Genomic DNA, 15,257 nt, shown 5'->3' with positions numbered 1-15,257 from the left:
GATAATGCATACATATATAAGAGCAATCCAATATCATTAGGAAATCTATACTATTCTTTTTTCTCCATTTGAATATTTAAATCGCAAAAAAAAAAGAAATATATTTGTTGCGCTGTTTCACTTTACTCGCATTATTTAACTGATCTTATAATCAGTATATCAATAACGACAATAATAATAATACAATAATAACGACGATAATTATGATAATAATAATAATAATTTTTTATATAAATTTTTTCTAAAGAAACATTGCATGCATCTTACCTATACAATCATTCTCTTAGCTCGTAGATTCAAGTTCGAACATTCTTCTCTTCTAAACTGAACCTCTGGATCGAATAGCGATCGATGATGACTACTGTAATAAAAAAGAAAAGAAAGAAAAAAAAAAGCAACGGTATAATGTCAGTTAAATAATCGAATAACAGTAAATAACGATGATTAAATGCAACTATGTAAGAATCCGTGAGAGAGTAACCGACGATATATCCACGAGAGTATGCGGATTCGGTAGGAAAGGTTTTAAAAAGAATTGCGAGAAAGTAAAGAGTGCACGCGACCAAGATGGCGGACAGCTGTGTATATAAGATATACCGGTTACGGGGACGACCACAGGAAACAGGCATGGAAGCCGTAGGAGGACGGGGATAATTACGTTGGGCAATGCACGAAGCTCCTCCCCTTATTCAAACCTAAAGCCTGTAACTGCAAGTGCCAAGCTACACACTTTGCGGTGCGCACAAATGACACGTTCGAGGACTGGCAATGCGCACACACCACCGATAGGAAGCCCTCCTTCCTTCCTTCTATGCGACAAATACGAGACGTGCTCGTGCAAATAGACGGAAAGAACGATAGTAACCACCGAGAACGAGAAAGAAAGAAAGAAAGAGAGAGAGAGAGAGAAAGAGTCCCTGGAAATCTGACTCACTCACCCTGCCAACCCTTATCCATATACCTATCGGTAGAATTGCTTATGATATACATATAAACTTATCCGAGAATATGCAATTACACTTGAAAAAGTATACAAGTACGATAAAGTACAATGATTGAATCGAAAACTTTCGATGAGATAACATCACACCTATGCTATCGATATATATATATATATGTATGTATGTATGTATGTATGTATGTATGTATGTATGTATGTATGTATGTATGTATGTATTATATGTATGTATGTATGTATGTATGTATTATATGTATGTATACATATATATACGCACATATATGTATGTTTGAATGAAAAGGGAAATATAAGTTTACCAGAGATATTAACTTTTACTTCAAATTTTTCGTAAAAACTTACCTACCTATCCTAACATATTTTATTGTCGTTAATTTATGCATAAGTGAGGTTAACTTAGTTGCGAGTTATATAGAAAGTTCGCGACGTTAAATATACGAACAATCGTAATAAATTATCTCGAGACAAGGAAATATATTATTTTTTATATTCGTTCGATATTTTTATGCGCGATCTTTTCGAGAAGAATTAACGTTCCGCACCGATTACGCCATCTTTTTAAAAAATTTTTAATCTGAAATATGCAACTTCACGTACATTATTGTAAATGTGCGAACATTAATTTATAAATTGATGGGTAAAACGATACATACCTCATTAATTGGTAATTAAACAGGAATCATGAAATTTGATAAATAACTTTGAAATATATTTATTCCCTATAAGAAAATAATTTCGCACGTTTAAACGATTTTATTAACGATTTTAAATGTTTCTCGAAATCTATTAATGTTGTATGGAAAAAGATGAAGTCGAGATTGAATCCTCCAATCCTAACGTAATATGGATAGAATTGAAGTTTCTGATTGGTCGCAGACATATATCGTTTCTAAAACCAATCAAATTGCAGAGAAACAGTTTTGCTTACATATCGATTAATGTTCATTGGTCGAATGGTAGAAGCTTATTTAACTATCTGTATTTCGTGTATATGTGTATATATGTGTCGTCTTTCGTTCATATAACACGTGTTCGTGGTATCTCTCTTAATTTATCAAATATTATTAAATATTATTTTATTTATCGAGTTAGCAATGTATTTAGGTTATTACGTGATATTTAAAGATACCTTTTATTAAAATATTTACGATTATTTAATTTAATAAATTCTCACAAACGAACAGCGAATATGGATGTGAAATTAAGTGATGGATATTTTGATTTGTGTATAAATGCATCGAAAGATAATACGTCGAATTTGAGTAGTATTTTATTAAGGTTATATCAAAGTAAGTTTCCAAATTATTCAACTTATCATTATTTATCTTATTGGTTAAAGTTTAAAACATTCGGTTTGAGTGTGAAGATGTTTATAACCTCTATTATAATATAAACATTGTTATAATTGATATAAATGAATTTATAATCATAACGATGTAATGTACGCTAGTGGGATTTAGGACGGTGGCAATTAATCAAACCATTGACGATAGTATTTTTGATACCGACAAAAAGAAGAAAAAGAAAAAATCAGAGAACAACGAAAGTTCAGTTACGGTTCCTAATCCACTTGATATTGCTGATTTAGTAAAAGAATTTGAAGGCAAACTTCGCATTTTTAATAGGCTTACATTTATTTATTCTGATCACTTAAAAACTCATATGTTGGTAAATATTATATTTCCAAATTTTATAAAATAATATATATATTGTTAATGAAAAACAAGCCATTTCATAATAGCTCATTTCCAGAATCATTGCAGTAATTTGAAAAAGTTTCATTTGTATTCTGTGATACCGAGAACAAAAACAGCACTTCAGGTAACCGCATTTAATTATATCTGTCATTCTATATTCTAACTAATTCAAATAATTTGTAGTTTGCATGTTCACAACTGAATACGGATCTCATTACTATAAATGCATCCTGTACTGGATTTAAAATGAATAGAAAACTTTATTTACAAGCTGTAGAAAGAGATATACATTTTGAAATACAATATGCAGATGTACTAAATCCAGAACAGCGGAAAGTTGCTATTCATCATTCTCATTTATTTTATGTATATGGAAAAAGTAGGGTAGGTTACATATATATATATATATAATTTTTTCTTTATGTTAAAATCAATTAAAAATTTTTTTAATTATTCTTTAGAATGTGATAATATCAAGTGGGGCAACTAATGTTACAGAAATTAGAAATCCTTATGATGTCATAAACTTGTATCCTTTAAGATAACTTAATTAACAAGTCAAATATTTTATTTAATATTCTTTCTATTACATATATTGTTCCTTATCTGTATAAAAATATTATATAACCAAAATAGGGGTGCTTTATTAGGATTAAATGAAGTTAAAGCCAAAGCAGCTATTTTGTACCAGTGCAAACATCTACTTTTAAGAGCAGGCAAGAGAACTTTCATATCAAATACAACCTACAAAATAATTTTTTTTAAGTGAACTATAGTTACAATATTCAATTTTCTTTTAAAATTTTATTGTATAAAAAATTTTCAGAAAGACGACGTTACGGTAAAGTTTTTGCAATAAGGATAAGAGAAAAGTTGGAAGAAGATAATCATAAAGAATCAAATGCAAAAAAACTAAAGTTATGAATACTATAAATATCATTGAATTTATAGCAACATATTTTAAATCTGATATTTCATTCAGAAAATAAAACCTATTTATTTTTCTTTTTTCATATTTCTTTTTTTATTATTAATACTCCGTCCTTTGTAACAAAACATTAATCAATGCTATTTCGTTAGAAATGATTTTAAATGATGTATCTTTACTTGTAATAATTTAGAAGTACTTACAGATATCAATGTATTATCATTAATATTTTATCATTAAGGATGTATATGATAAAATTGATAAGAATTAATAAGAAGATAAGGGCTTTCTAAGTTCAACACAAAGTAACTTTTTCATAATACTTATATAATATTATATATTATTATTATTATTATTATTATAGTAGTAGTAGTTGTAGTAATAGTAATAATAATAATAATAATAATAATAATGATGATGATATAAAATAGATTAATCATGTAGGGGAAAGTACAAAAAATATCATTGTGATTCTATCTCATAGATAATGTGGAAACAAACACATGTTTTAATTTTTATTACAGTAATTTATGATATATAAGTATATTCACTAATTATTATTTTTTACAAAATCTTATTTTTTGTCACGAATTTATAATAGTTATTATATGTGTCGAATACGTTCATTATTCTTTATATATTTAGATCGTAAAAAAAAAATGTGTATCAGTATTCGTATCGTATGTGATACATAACATTACTGCGAAATACGTATCATTATTAGAAAAAGATATAAACATGCGAGTTCAACCTAGTAAACTATTATTTATTCAGTCTAGTATCTATTGTAAACTAACCCTGTTGTTATGTTACTCGGGGAGAGATATAACCTACACAAATTTATTCATACGTCGTGGACGCACAGTGGCGACAGTATTCCCCTGTTGCGCCTGAAATCAAATTTTATCTGCATTTGTCACTGAAGTTAGACGCACTTCAAAGGAAAGGTTATTCTGATTGAGAGATCGTTCTGCATGGACATACCGTAAATTGACTTTGATCAGACGTAATACAGTGATCACAAAGAAATTTTATAAAATAAAAAGAAAATAGTGACCTTAACAAAACCTTCAGAAATCATGGTTCTAGAAGATTATAAAGATATTATTGGTACATGCGCTGCAATTACAACAATAGGACATATGCTATCAGGAACGTGAGTTAATAATATAATAGTATAAAAAAAGATCGCAATATACGCAATCTCAAAAGGATTAATTAAAGCGACATTTCAGACAAGCACGTGACAATTACATGTTAATGATCATAACTATTATGTTAAATGTAAGAAGAATTAAATTATTAAATATTTGATTGTAGTGTAATATGCAAGGATATTCACAAAAAGAGAACCTCGGAGGGCTTCGATCCTATGCCCTTTTTGGGTGGTGTAGGAATGTAAGTGTATAATCTCATTTTAAATATACATGTTACAAATTTTTCATTTTTTGCTTACAAAAATTAAATTATATTCGAGTTGAATTATATTTCAAACAGAGTTTTATATATATATATATGTGCTTTATTCTTGATGTTAAAAATTTTGCTTATAATGTTAATATATCATTGATAAGAATTTGTTGTGATAAGCTTTTTATTAAAAAATTTGTTAGCTCTTTTTCCAAATCTTTTCTTTTAATTATATCTTTCTTTTTTGTTTTCTAATATTTGACAAAATTAGTTAAAATAATATATAAAAATTAAGATTCTTTATAGGTCTATATTAATGCTTCGCTATGCCTGGATGCTTGGCGATCCTACCATGATTAAAGTTAATGTTTTTGGATTAATAGCAAACACTGTATATATGGCTGTGTATTGCTATTATTCTCCACATATGGTATGATTCTTTGTTTTATTAATATAGACAGTCTTTCATGCTTTTTTATGTTCAAATATGTATTATTAACAGTATTATTATCCTTACTTCAATATATAATTTAAGATATCTTCTATTTGTTTAAATGATTGTTTAAAATGATAAAAAAAAATTTATTGAAGACTAACAAAATATTGATTTTTACTAATTGCAAGCTTTTTCTTTCATGCACTGCATTTAAATATAATTTCAATATGATCCATAAAGTAGAAAAATTATATTTAACAGTATGTTATAAATATTCCAATATATATATATATAGAAAATTTTTGCATAGACTGTTATTTCTTTATAGACCATAATATGAGATGTATTGCAATTGATATCTAGATATGTTTCATTATATCCTATATTAGCTAGTCCAACATTTATTTACTTATCTTATTCTCTCATGTATTAATATTAATATTATTATAATATTTTCAATTTGTTTGGACGCTGCTTTCATTTTAAAAAATGGAAAATATTTCTACAAAACTTATTTGGAAATTTTCTAATAGATATCATTTTGTACACCATTGTGCAATGTTCATCATATAGTTTGAATTATATAAAATCTGTTTATATAATGACACCTTTCAGATAGACAAAATAATATGAGAATTTTTCTCTTCTATGATAATTTTTATAGAAAGATACGCTTGCTTTAATAAGTAAAGCAGTGATTTTTGTAGCAGTATTTCTCGCGTATACTCAAGTGGAGCATCCTGACAAAGTTGAATACAGATATGGTATAATTACAACTATGCTACTTCTATTTTTAATAGCATCTCCTCTTATACATCTTGTAAGTATAACCTAAAATGATTATATAATCGTTCACAATATGAAATATGCTGATATTCTTGCATACTTATATCTACAGAGAAAGATTATAGAGACCAAAGATACATCAATTCTTCCATTTCCACTTATTGTTATGGGTACGGCAGTATCATTTCAATGGTTGTTATATGGACTTATTATAAATAATGTTTTTGTGATTGTAAGTATGTCTAGAACTTTATAAGGGATAATTCAGTTTCCTCAACGTTTAAAGGATACAAATATTTAAACTGTATCATGTTAAAGTTTCAGAACTCTGTTGGTTTTGTTCTATCATTGGCTCAATTATCATTGTTTATTATTTTTCCTTCAAAATCTTCAAAAACTCCAGTGCCAAATGTAGAGAAAAAAAAGGATTAATAGCATTATTACAATAGTTTTTAAAATAACATAACAGATGTGTTACGTTATGTACAGAAATAGAAATATAAATATTTAAATGTAACAGCTCAAAAGTATAATGAAAATTACAATAAAATATCCTATACGAAATCGTTTATATAATAATCAACGTCAAACCTATCTCAGAAAGACTATTCCAAAGTCAGAGTGAATGCTAATCTGAATTATAAGGACTTGACTAATTTTTATTAATTATATGGTAATTATAAATTATTAAGTCAGTTATATAAGTATTTCGTTGTCGTATGTTTTGTAAAAAATGTTAAGGTTATCTCTTTACCAAATTTATCATATGATTAAGTATTTTGAGAATACTTAAGTAATATTTTCATTTTCTTACTCAATACTAATATACTACTTTTGCTTTAAGGTTATTCATCAAATTTTATAATGATTTACGCCAACAATGAGTCTAGACGTAATTCTTGACCAATTTTTAGGAACAAGGTCATTTTGAAGATAAAGGTTTAAATGAGAACATTAATTTTGTGATTTTTTGACAGTTTTACTCTTTTTAAAAAAAAGTAGTATTCAAAAATGATATTTTTTTAAGAATAATTTAAAAAAATAAAATTCTTTAAAAAAATGAAAAACCATTTCCTTGAATGTTTCATTAAATTTAAATGATAATATATTTTTTTAAGCATTACATAACCTATAATACGCGATAAATATAAACAAAATAATTTCAATTTATAATTTTTATCGTCGTCGTGGCCTTCATTAAATGTCGATAAAAATAAATTTTTTACCGACTACCATCTATCGATGATAAAGAAATCTACTTTACTTATCGCCTGTAAAAAATATTTATTCTACCGCTTACCATTATTTTATCAACTTTTATTATATTTTGATATTGTGTTGAATCCATGATTCTTGAATTATGAATCCAGATGCTTGTCATTTTGCTAAACGTTTTTTCTGAAACTTCAATGTTTCTAGTGTATAAAATATAAAGAAAATAATAAATTTTTCTAAAATTTAACAATATCTCAGAAATTAAGATCTATTAGTATGAATGACTTTATATTTATTTTCTTATTTTTATCAATAAATTATCCTTATTTGAGTGCTTGTATGAATTACTGTAGGTTCTCCGTGCAAGCATTGCGAAACGCGTTTTCTAGCGTTTGGAATGAATCAAAATATCTGAGAAGTTTTATTTTTACGCGTGAGCTATTCGCAAGACCATTTTTTGGTACGATTTTTTTCAAAGAAAATAAAGCTTTTTCAAAAATTCAAAAAGACCATGCTTTCGTCTAAAGCTTCATCTTCGATCGGTCAATAATTACAGCTGTACTCATTGTTAATATAAAACATTATAAAATTAAAAGTAATGTACAACCTTAATCTCTAATATTTTCAACATTTGCATCTGGAATAAATTCGATAGTTCAACCAATAATAATGCTTCATTTCTAAATGTTTTAATTTCAGTAAATGCCGTATATAGTGGCGCTGCAACGAGGTATGATTTTATCCAGTTGCACGTTCACTAAATCACATTTAAAATAATAATTCTTGTGATAAAAGGATTTTGGTTTCTATTTAACAGAAAATAGGATATCGAACTAAGGCCTTTGTAAACAAGAATTAAGCCAATTTATTAATAAATATTAAACAAACTATATGACATAACCCCTATTATTGTAAAAACGGAAAAATGGCTGCTTCCTGGTCCGAAGATGATATTGGACGAAAATGGGATCGCTGCTTTGCAGACGCCTTTCTGAAATTAAGTAATAAATTGTTTACTATTATCTTTCTTTAGCATATATTTAAAAAAGAAAAAGAGAAAAAAAAAACTAAATTATTTATGAATTTTCATGGTGTTGATTATGTTATATCCATTTTCAGGTTGTGGAGTAGTCATTGGTGGAGTAGTTTCTTTATTTTTTTTCAGAAGTAAGATATCTTTATTTGGTAGTACTCGAACATTTATTACATAAACATTTAACAATAGATTTAATATATATCAATCAGTCAATATAACTAATCTTACTTAATTTCTTTTTTTATATTTGTATATAGGAAGAAAGTGGCCACTAATAATTGGTGCTGGATTTGGATTAGGTATGGCATATTCTGAATGTGAACGGGAAATTAATGCATTTGCAAATCAATATAATTTTGAAAGTAAATGTGATGGAAAGAAAAAGTAGTACATAGAGAATGTTTTAGTGAACAGTCAAATTCACTGCTTATGTACCCTAGTACATTTGTAAAGTAGCTACATCTGTAATTCATTTAAATCTAACATTGTATAGAATAAAATTCAATTGTACTTTATCATTAATGATTTAAAATATTGCTTTCCAATTATAATTTAACAAATTTGTTAAAAATTAAATATTTTTTTTTTATTGCATTGGACATAGAAAAAAAATCATTTAAATATCTAATATTCTCATTAATGAGATAGAATTTTAAATGATGAGTAATTATTTAACGATACAAAACATTCATTATGAAAGATTATCACAAAATCAAAAAATAGTAACATTACTGATCAAAGAATTATAGTAATAAATCATACTAAACATAACAATGAGTCATAGTAATTCTATTGTAAAACTGCATCATACTTTTCCTATTATATAACAAGTAATATTATAGTTATAAATATGATATAATTTTTTTATTACAAGTAAGGAAGTGTATTTATGAATTTAAAAAAATCTACGTTCTATCAATCCTATTGTTAATTATTTTGACCATATAAGAACTGGGTAATAACGATAAATAATAAGGCACTTAATTTAATTTTATATAATGTTAATTATTGTTGTTAGTATAAGATCAGATGTATTAGTTTTCATATGAATTGATCTATATAATTGTCATTATTTTTATCATATTTATGGTGCATATAAATACGTTTTTTTTTTTTTTTTTATAAATAAATTTTATAATTTTACAAGGATCGATCAATATTTGCTACGAATTAGTATAAAAAAAAAAAAACAAGATTTTTAACAGAAATTGCATAAATATATTATTGATTAATAATTAAACTATTAATTTTTTCCCTCATAATTATAGAGTATTTCTTTAGTCAGAATTATTTTTGTTTGCACAATGTTAATGCAGTATAATAAAAAATATTGTTCATAGTTCACTTTTTCAACAAAAATAAATGATAAAAATATCTTTTCGGAGACGTATCAGACAGACAGAAAAAAATTAATAAAAAATTTATAAATTTTAATCAATATTTCCAATAGTTTGAAATAAGCTAAAGTGTTAGTTCAACTAGTTATAATGTGGATGTTGTACATACTTCTATGACATAAGTACATTTTACTTAATTTGTAAATATTTCATTGAATTTCTATTAAAGACATAAATAAGTCTATTTTAAGTATTCCCTTTCAGTATAAAATTTCATTGAAATTATTATTACATATGATTTTATTTCACGATTGTTGTATAAAAAAGATATGAATATTAAAAGTTATTAGAAAGGCCAACTGTAGTTGTAACTTGCATATTTTCGTTCGCATTTTTTTTTTTTTTTTAAGGGTAACAAAATAAAAGAAAAAATATTTTATGAAATAATTAGGATTTATAAATAAGGCAGTACTCATTGTTTAAATTATTAATATCCAAATGTAATAGGTAAAATATTTAAAAAACATCTATCAGTGGTATCATAATATAATAGATACTCAGCTTAGATAGTAACAATGATATGTAAAAGGACGCATTTAATTTACTTATTATTCATTTCAAGTAAAATTATTTAAAAAAAGTCCAAAAAGAAGAAATGGAATGAATTTTGTTTTCAATATATATTATCAAGCTATATGGGAAATGTGCCTTGGATATATAACATTATTATTATTATTATTATTATTATTATTATCATCATTATCAGTATTATTATTATTATTATTATTATTATTATTATTATTATTATTATTATTATTATTATTATTATTATTATTATTATTATTGTAGAGTAAGAAATTGGCAATATTAGAAATAGAAATTATATAACGTATATATAAAAATTTGATGGACAAGCTATACAATATAATCTAATAATTCATATAAGACAAAGAATGACTTTTTTTATGGTTATTCTATGTACTTGCATCACAAATTTTCATTAAATAGACAGAATCTTACATTTATATTGCACGATATAAATACTGTTACGTTTTAAATGACATTGACTAGAAACACATTGTACAGATTATCAAGAAACATTAGAATAACCCAAATGAAAATATATAAATTACATTAAATTGAATAAAGTGCTAAGTGTGATTATTGATTATATTTTAACTTTCATGATAAGTATTTTCTTTTCTTTTCTTTTTTTTCTTTTTCAACAACTCGTAAAGGAGATTCTAAAAATTCTAAATTTCTGTAACTAGTTATTTCGTTTAATATGGAGTTAATGCGTGTGTTCTTTATACAGGATTTGATCTGTATACACTGATTTAACATTGATCACAGACCTTGCAATGGCATTCAACTTTTTTGACTAGGTAAACTTTGTTATATTAAGGACATATTCGGATATAAAACGCGTTGTAGCCTTCATTTACTTGGCAGTGAATTCAGGCCAATAATTTATATAATAACGATGTGTTAAACCTTCAAATAATCTATCAAGCCACATAGGTAATCCATCCAGAAGATTTTCATGATATAAAACAGTATCTCCACTTGCCTGTATAGAAATATATCAATCAAAAATATTTATTTAATTTATTTATTTTGTTAAAGCTTGTATATAACAAGATATGCAACAATAATATTTATTTGCTTACCTCATCTTGAGAAATATCAGATTCATTGGAACTATCAAAACCAATAAATGCACCAGCCTCTGCATCATCGGTTCGTTGACTAAATTGTTTAGTTATTCTCTCCATACGCTATGTTCAATAAATATTATTATCATCATCATTATTATTATTATTATTATTTAATAACGAAAACATAAGAAAAGAGAAAATTATAAATAAACACGAACCTTTGAACCTTTCCCCTTGATATTCTCTGGATGTTTAGCATGATACATACAGAAATATTTACGATGTCCATTTAAAGATAACACGGTTCCTACACAATTTCTCGCGTTTATATTCAGTTCCTTTTGTTCTGGTAAAGTCAGTGAAAGAAGTTTTTTATACCAATCAAGACCTTTTTCTAATGACATATGGCCGAACATAAGTGTTTTATTTTTCCTAAAAATAAAAGCAAGATAAGAATTTGATCGTATTTTGTATATGAAGATATCGATCTCACATTGATTATACTTTGATTCGTATTAAAATTAGATTAACGATAAATATTATTATTTTATAACACACCTATAAGGCCACACGGCTTTGTGAAAAGCTGGCAATAACTTTAACCTACTTTGAGCATCTACTAGCAATATAATTGTTCGACAGCCTGGCTTCAAAAGGCGAACGAGCCCGTTATATTTTTCAGCACGTAATTCATGCAATCGTAATTGCGGTTGTGATGCATTAGAATTAATGTTTTCCTTGTGCTGTGCTTTCTCAGCTTGAACATTAGCTTCTTCTAATTTTCTATATCGAAAATGTCTATGTTTAATATTTCAATCTTAAACAAGTTTATGAGTAAATTGAGAAATATTAAAATAATATCTTAAAAACGTATCATACATACGCTAGGTATGACATTCCATAACCTGCTACACCAATCAACATCAAAGTTGCTAATACTGATATTAAAGGTAAAATTTGTTCTTTTGTAAAACTGTCCGATATATAATCAACAGCTAGTAATGCTCTTCCTATAAGTCTATCTACAGTTCCCTGTAAAAAATTCTTCTTTTTTTTTTACTTTTCTCTTTTTTTTAATACATATTGTTTTCATTAATGAAATATACAAATATGTAAATATCTGCAATATACATATATATATACCTGTGCATGCTCATCTGCTAACTCTCCTACTATAGCTGCATATGGAAGAGCTTCAGAAGCACATAACAATCTTTGTATAGTTTGCTCTAAAGTATGACGTGTTTCATTCCATTGACTTTCATCTTGAGCTGCTTCAAACCATCCCTTAGATAACCATTCATATTTTAAATGATTCGAATCTCTTCTCCATATAATAACAATGTGCATTAATGGTTCTAATGGACTACCTTCACCAGCCAATAAAGCAGAGACAAATTCTGGCTGTGTATCTTTAAATACGTACGTATACCTGACTCGTTCAGTGCTGTAAATGATCATCTTATAATGATTTAATAAGAACGTTGATGCTTTTATAATAATTATTTTAATAATTATAGTAACTGTAAGTTACCTATAAGACGATTCCAATGCTGCTTGTCTGAATTTGTGCCTGGCTAAATCATGAACTGCACTGTTTTGTTGTGATATTAAAACTGCACATAATCGTTTTCGTGGTCTAAGCCATTCTGGAGGACAAACTGAATCCAATACTGCTTGATTTGACAATCTTGGTAAAACAAGGAACTTATTACTTGCTATAACATTATGCATTGTTTCTGTGGGTATATCTTTCATACTAACAGATGCCATAGGTTTCTCAAAATTTTCATTAAAAAGTAACAAAGTATCTAAATCACCAGAAATTTTATATTTCGATGTAATTGCCTCTGTTTCTAATTTTCCAATCTGTAACACAAAAATGATTAAAAATTGAAATTACTCCTATGTATTTAAGCAAACAATTTAATCCTATAATTTATAATTTCATATAACATATTACCTGTACAAAGCCAAAAGCTACACGTGTTTTATAATAAAATGCCATGAGCAAATAACGCAAACGTGCTGAATCTCTCTTCTCAAATACTAATGCACGTATTCTATTATCTGCCCAACCGGATAAAAAAGCATCTATATTGTTAGTATTCACAGTTTGTATTAATTTGTATGGGAACTTATTTCGTAAAAACTCTGTAAAAAAGGAACAAGATATATTATGCGATTATTCTTTTAACAGTAGTATATACCGTATACTTACCAACAACTTTCTGGACGCTAAATAACGATTCTTTGTAAACACTAGTACGTCCATCCATCGTAATAACAAGGCAAGGAAGAGTATGCATACCAAGTCGTCTAGCCAAAGCCGATTCTTTTTCAGCATGAGCTGTAGCTAAACCAACTCCTAGTGGCTCTAATTCATCGATTAAACGCCGCCACGTAGGTTCAATTTGTAAACATGCAAAACACCAATCTGAATAAAATAAAATTAAATATGGTGTCCGAAAAGTCTTTGGTACTATCACATTTTCAAAGGATCTGAAATATATATGATTACATAAAAATAATATTTTCTTCTAATTAATTTAATTTATAAAATAGAATTACGATATACCTGTATGTAATGCTCATTTTATGGAACAATGCGATATCACGATTTTGATAATGAAATTTAAAATTTCCACCAAAGAATTCTTCCAATGGATCTAATATATTTACACGACTGCTTTCTCTTCTCTGTCTAGGAAAGCTCTCCTCGGTTATCCCATGATTATCGAATTTTCTCCTTCTTTCAGGATCTGTAAGAAGCTAAATAAAGTAACATTGTGATAAAAGACTTAATATTTCAGAACTTGTAGATAATAATGATAACAAATATAATCATGTAAAACGTCATGTTAAAAATTGAATAAAATACACACAGAACAAAATGTTTGCTTTTAAAAAATCTCAGAAACTTAACAGCAAGTAATTTATTTTAAATTAAAATCAATGAATTGATTTAATTCAATTACTTTTATATTTTCAGTTAATTTCATTAAGAATAAGTTTTCAAAATAATGTTGTAAACGTGACGCAACCTACCTCATAAGCTTTTGTTATTTCCACAAATTTATTCTCAGCGGCTGGATGATCAGTTTTGTCAGGATGCCTAAACAAAGTTTTACATCTAATTTTAACGATACTAGTTATAATAACAAACAATTTAGATAATAACGATCACTTACATTTTTCTATAATAATAACATTATTTTATAAAAATAATGATTTACCATTCTTTAACAAGGTTTTTGTATGCCTTTCGGATATCTCGTAAAGTGGCATGTCTTGGAATGCCTAATATTTCATAAGGATTTCCCAAATGTTCCGCACCAACGGTAAAAGGTAACAATTCACAGACCGCAAAAAGAGTTACCAAAACAAAAGAGAATTTCATTAATGGTAATATGCCCCCCACACCTTTTACAGCATAATTCGGCCGTTTATTTATTGATACGAAGGTCATCAAAATATCAATCAATAACATTATGTGTAACGCAATTGCGTATATATATAATACGTTCGTCTATGACAACCACTTTATCGTTGATTCGATTTTAGACTAAATTATCACTGCTTTCCTTAAAGAAATAACCGTACATTTTTGTTGAGACTATAGTTTATTTCACAAATAAAATGCTGATATCAAAATTACACAATACAGTCATAGAACGACCATATTGACAAATCTTTTAAGGTAATCGCGCATAGAAAGCTTAAGAAGCCAATAGGTTCATGTAATTGGAAGAAGTATTCTCAATGGATTCATAGTGCT

At 26.8% G+C, this 15,257-nt stretch overlaps 4 protein-coding genes across 9 annotated transcripts; 3 read left to right on the top strand and 1 right to left on the bottom strand.

Annotated features, from left to right (window-relative positions):
- The first annotated feature begins 1,999 nt into the window (after positions 1 to 1,999).
- On the top strand, positions 2,000 to 3,688 carry LOC122630921 (ribonuclease P protein subunit p30). The gene is made up of 7 exons (XM_043815976.1): positions 2,000 to 2,265; positions 2,427 to 2,644; positions 2,729 to 2,797; positions 2,857 to 3,057; positions 3,135 to 3,202; positions 3,310 to 3,389; positions 3,500 to 3,688. Exons 1-7 carry the CDS (start codon positions 2,166 to 2,168, stop codon positions 3,595 to 3,597), a joined length of 834 nt encoding a protein of 277 aa, XP_043671911.1. The 5' UTR covers positions 2,000 to 2,165; the 3' UTR covers positions 3,598 to 3,688.
- A 559-nt stretch (positions 3,689 to 4,247) lies between these two features.
- Positions 4,248 to 6,797, top strand: LOC122630922 (sugar transporter SWEET1). Of its 2 annotated transcripts, none has more exons than XM_043815978.1 (6): positions 4,248 to 4,757; positions 4,922 to 4,999; positions 5,318 to 5,441; positions 6,112 to 6,267; positions 6,346 to 6,465; positions 6,558 to 6,797. In XM_043815978.1, exons 1-6 carry the CDS (start codon positions 4,681 to 4,683, stop codon positions 6,663 to 6,665), a joined length of 663 nt encoding a protein of 220 aa, XP_043671913.1. In that variant the 5' UTR covers positions 4,248 to 4,680; the 3' UTR covers positions 6,666 to 6,797. The 2 variants fall into 2 exon arrangements, with proteins under 2 accessions (XP_043671913.1, XP_043671912.1); XM_043815977.1 differs by having other exon boundaries at positions 4,259 to 4,757; positions 6,552 to 6,797.
- Positions 6,798 to 8,147: 1,350 nt separating this feature from the next.
- Positions 8,148 to 9,002, top strand: LOC122630923 (MICOS complex subunit Mic10-like). 2 transcript variants are annotated; one of them, XM_043815980.1, is made up of 4 exons: positions 8,148 to 8,178; positions 8,266 to 8,449; positions 8,568 to 8,615; positions 8,742 to 9,002. In XM_043815980.1, exons 2-4 carry the CDS (start codon positions 8,374 to 8,376, stop codon positions 8,870 to 8,872), a joined length of 255 nt encoding a protein of 84 aa, XP_043671915.1. In that variant the 5' UTR covers positions 8,148 to 8,178; positions 8,266 to 8,373; the 3' UTR covers positions 8,873 to 9,002. The 2 variants fall into 2 exon arrangements, with proteins under 2 accessions (XP_043671915.1, XP_043671914.1); XM_043815979.1 differs by lacking the exon at positions 8,148 to 8,178 and having other exon boundaries at positions 8,185 to 8,449.
- A 1,992-nt stretch (positions 9,003 to 10,994) lies between these two features.
- Positions 10,995 to 15,182, bottom strand: LOC122631034 (dnaJ homolog subfamily C member 16). Of its 4 annotated transcripts, none has more exons than XM_043816217.1 (12): positions 14,716 to 15,182; positions 14,528 to 14,594; positions 14,058 to 14,251; positions 13,701 to 13,981; positions 13,443 to 13,633; positions 13,014 to 13,348; positions 12,623 to 12,926; positions 12,363 to 12,523; positions 12,038 to 12,262; positions 11,698 to 11,911; positions 11,492 to 11,599; positions 10,995 to 11,391 (listed from the first exon to the last, which is right to left on the bottom strand). In XM_043816217.1, exons 1-12 carry the CDS (start codon positions 14,967 to 14,969, stop codon positions 11,263 to 11,265), a joined length of 2,463 nt encoding a protein of 820 aa, XP_043672152.1. In that variant the 5' UTR covers positions 14,970 to 15,182; the 3' UTR covers positions 10,995 to 11,262. The 4 variants fall into 4 exon arrangements, with proteins under 4 accessions (XP_043672152.1, XP_043672153.1, XP_043672154.1 ...); XM_043816218.1 differs by having other exon boundaries at positions 12,363 to 12,511; XM_043816219.1 differs by having other exon boundaries at positions 14,671 to 14,812.
- Positions 15,183 to 15,257: the final 75 nt, after the last annotated feature.

The sequence above is a fragment of the Vespula pensylvanica genome, chromosome 8 (assembly GCF_014466175.1).
Source record: "Vespula pensylvanica isolate Volc-1 chromosome 8, ASM1446617v1, whole genome shotgun sequence".
In the NCBI taxonomy this organism is placed as follows: domain Eukaryota; kingdom Metazoa; phylum Arthropoda; class Insecta; order Hymenoptera; family Vespidae; genus Vespula; species Vespula pensylvanica.
The sequence above is the reverse complement of the archived record's forward strand: the minus strand, read 5'-3'. Positions and strand labels throughout refer to the sequence as shown.

Coding starts and splice junctions, on each gene's coding strand:
- LOC122630921 (XM_043815976.1), top strand. CDS start 2,166: ATGGATGTGAAATTAAGTGATGGATATTTTGATTTGTGTATAAATGCA. Junction 2,645..2,728: donor ACTTAAAAACTCATATGTTG/GTAAATATTATA, acceptor GCTCATTTCCAG/AATCATTGCAGTAATTTGAA. Junction 3,203..3,309: donor CCTTATGATGTCATAAACTT/GTATCCTTTAAG, acceptor TAACCAAAATAG/GGGTGCTTTATTAGGATTAA.
- LOC122630922 (XM_043815977.1), top strand. CDS start 4,681: ATGGTTCTAGAAGATTATAAAGATATTATTGGTACATGCGCTGCAATT. Junction 4,758..4,921: donor GGACATATGCTATCAGGAAC/GTGAGTTAATAA, acceptor ATTTGATTGTAG/TGTAATATGCAAGGATATTC. Junction 6,466..6,551: donor TAAATAATGTTTTTGTGATT/GTAAGTATGTCT, acceptor ATCATGTTAAAG/TTTCAGAACTCTGTTGGTTT.
- LOC122630923 (XM_043815980.1), top strand. CDS start 8,374: ATGGCTGCTTCCTGGTCCGAAGATGATATTGGACGAAAATGGGATCGC. Junction 8,450..8,567: donor AGACGCCTTTCTGAAATTAA/GTAATAAATTGT, acceptor ATCCATTTTCAG/GTTGTGGAGTAGTCATTGGT. Junction 8,616..8,741: donor TTCTTTATTTTTTTTCAGAA/GTAAGATATCTT, acceptor ATTTGTATATAG/GAAGAAAGTGGCCACTAATA.
- LOC122631034 (XM_043816217.1), bottom strand. CDS start 14,969: ATGTTATTGATTGATATTTTGATGACCTTCGTATCAATAAATAAACGG. Junction 13,349..13,442: donor TAGCTTTTGGCTTTGTACAG/GTAATATGTTAT, acceptor TTTGTGTTACAG/ATTGGAAAATTAGAAACAGA. Junction 11,600..11,697: donor TCAAGGGGAAAGGTTCAAAG/GTTCGTGTTTAT, acceptor TATTGAACATAG/CGTATGGAGAGAATAACTAA.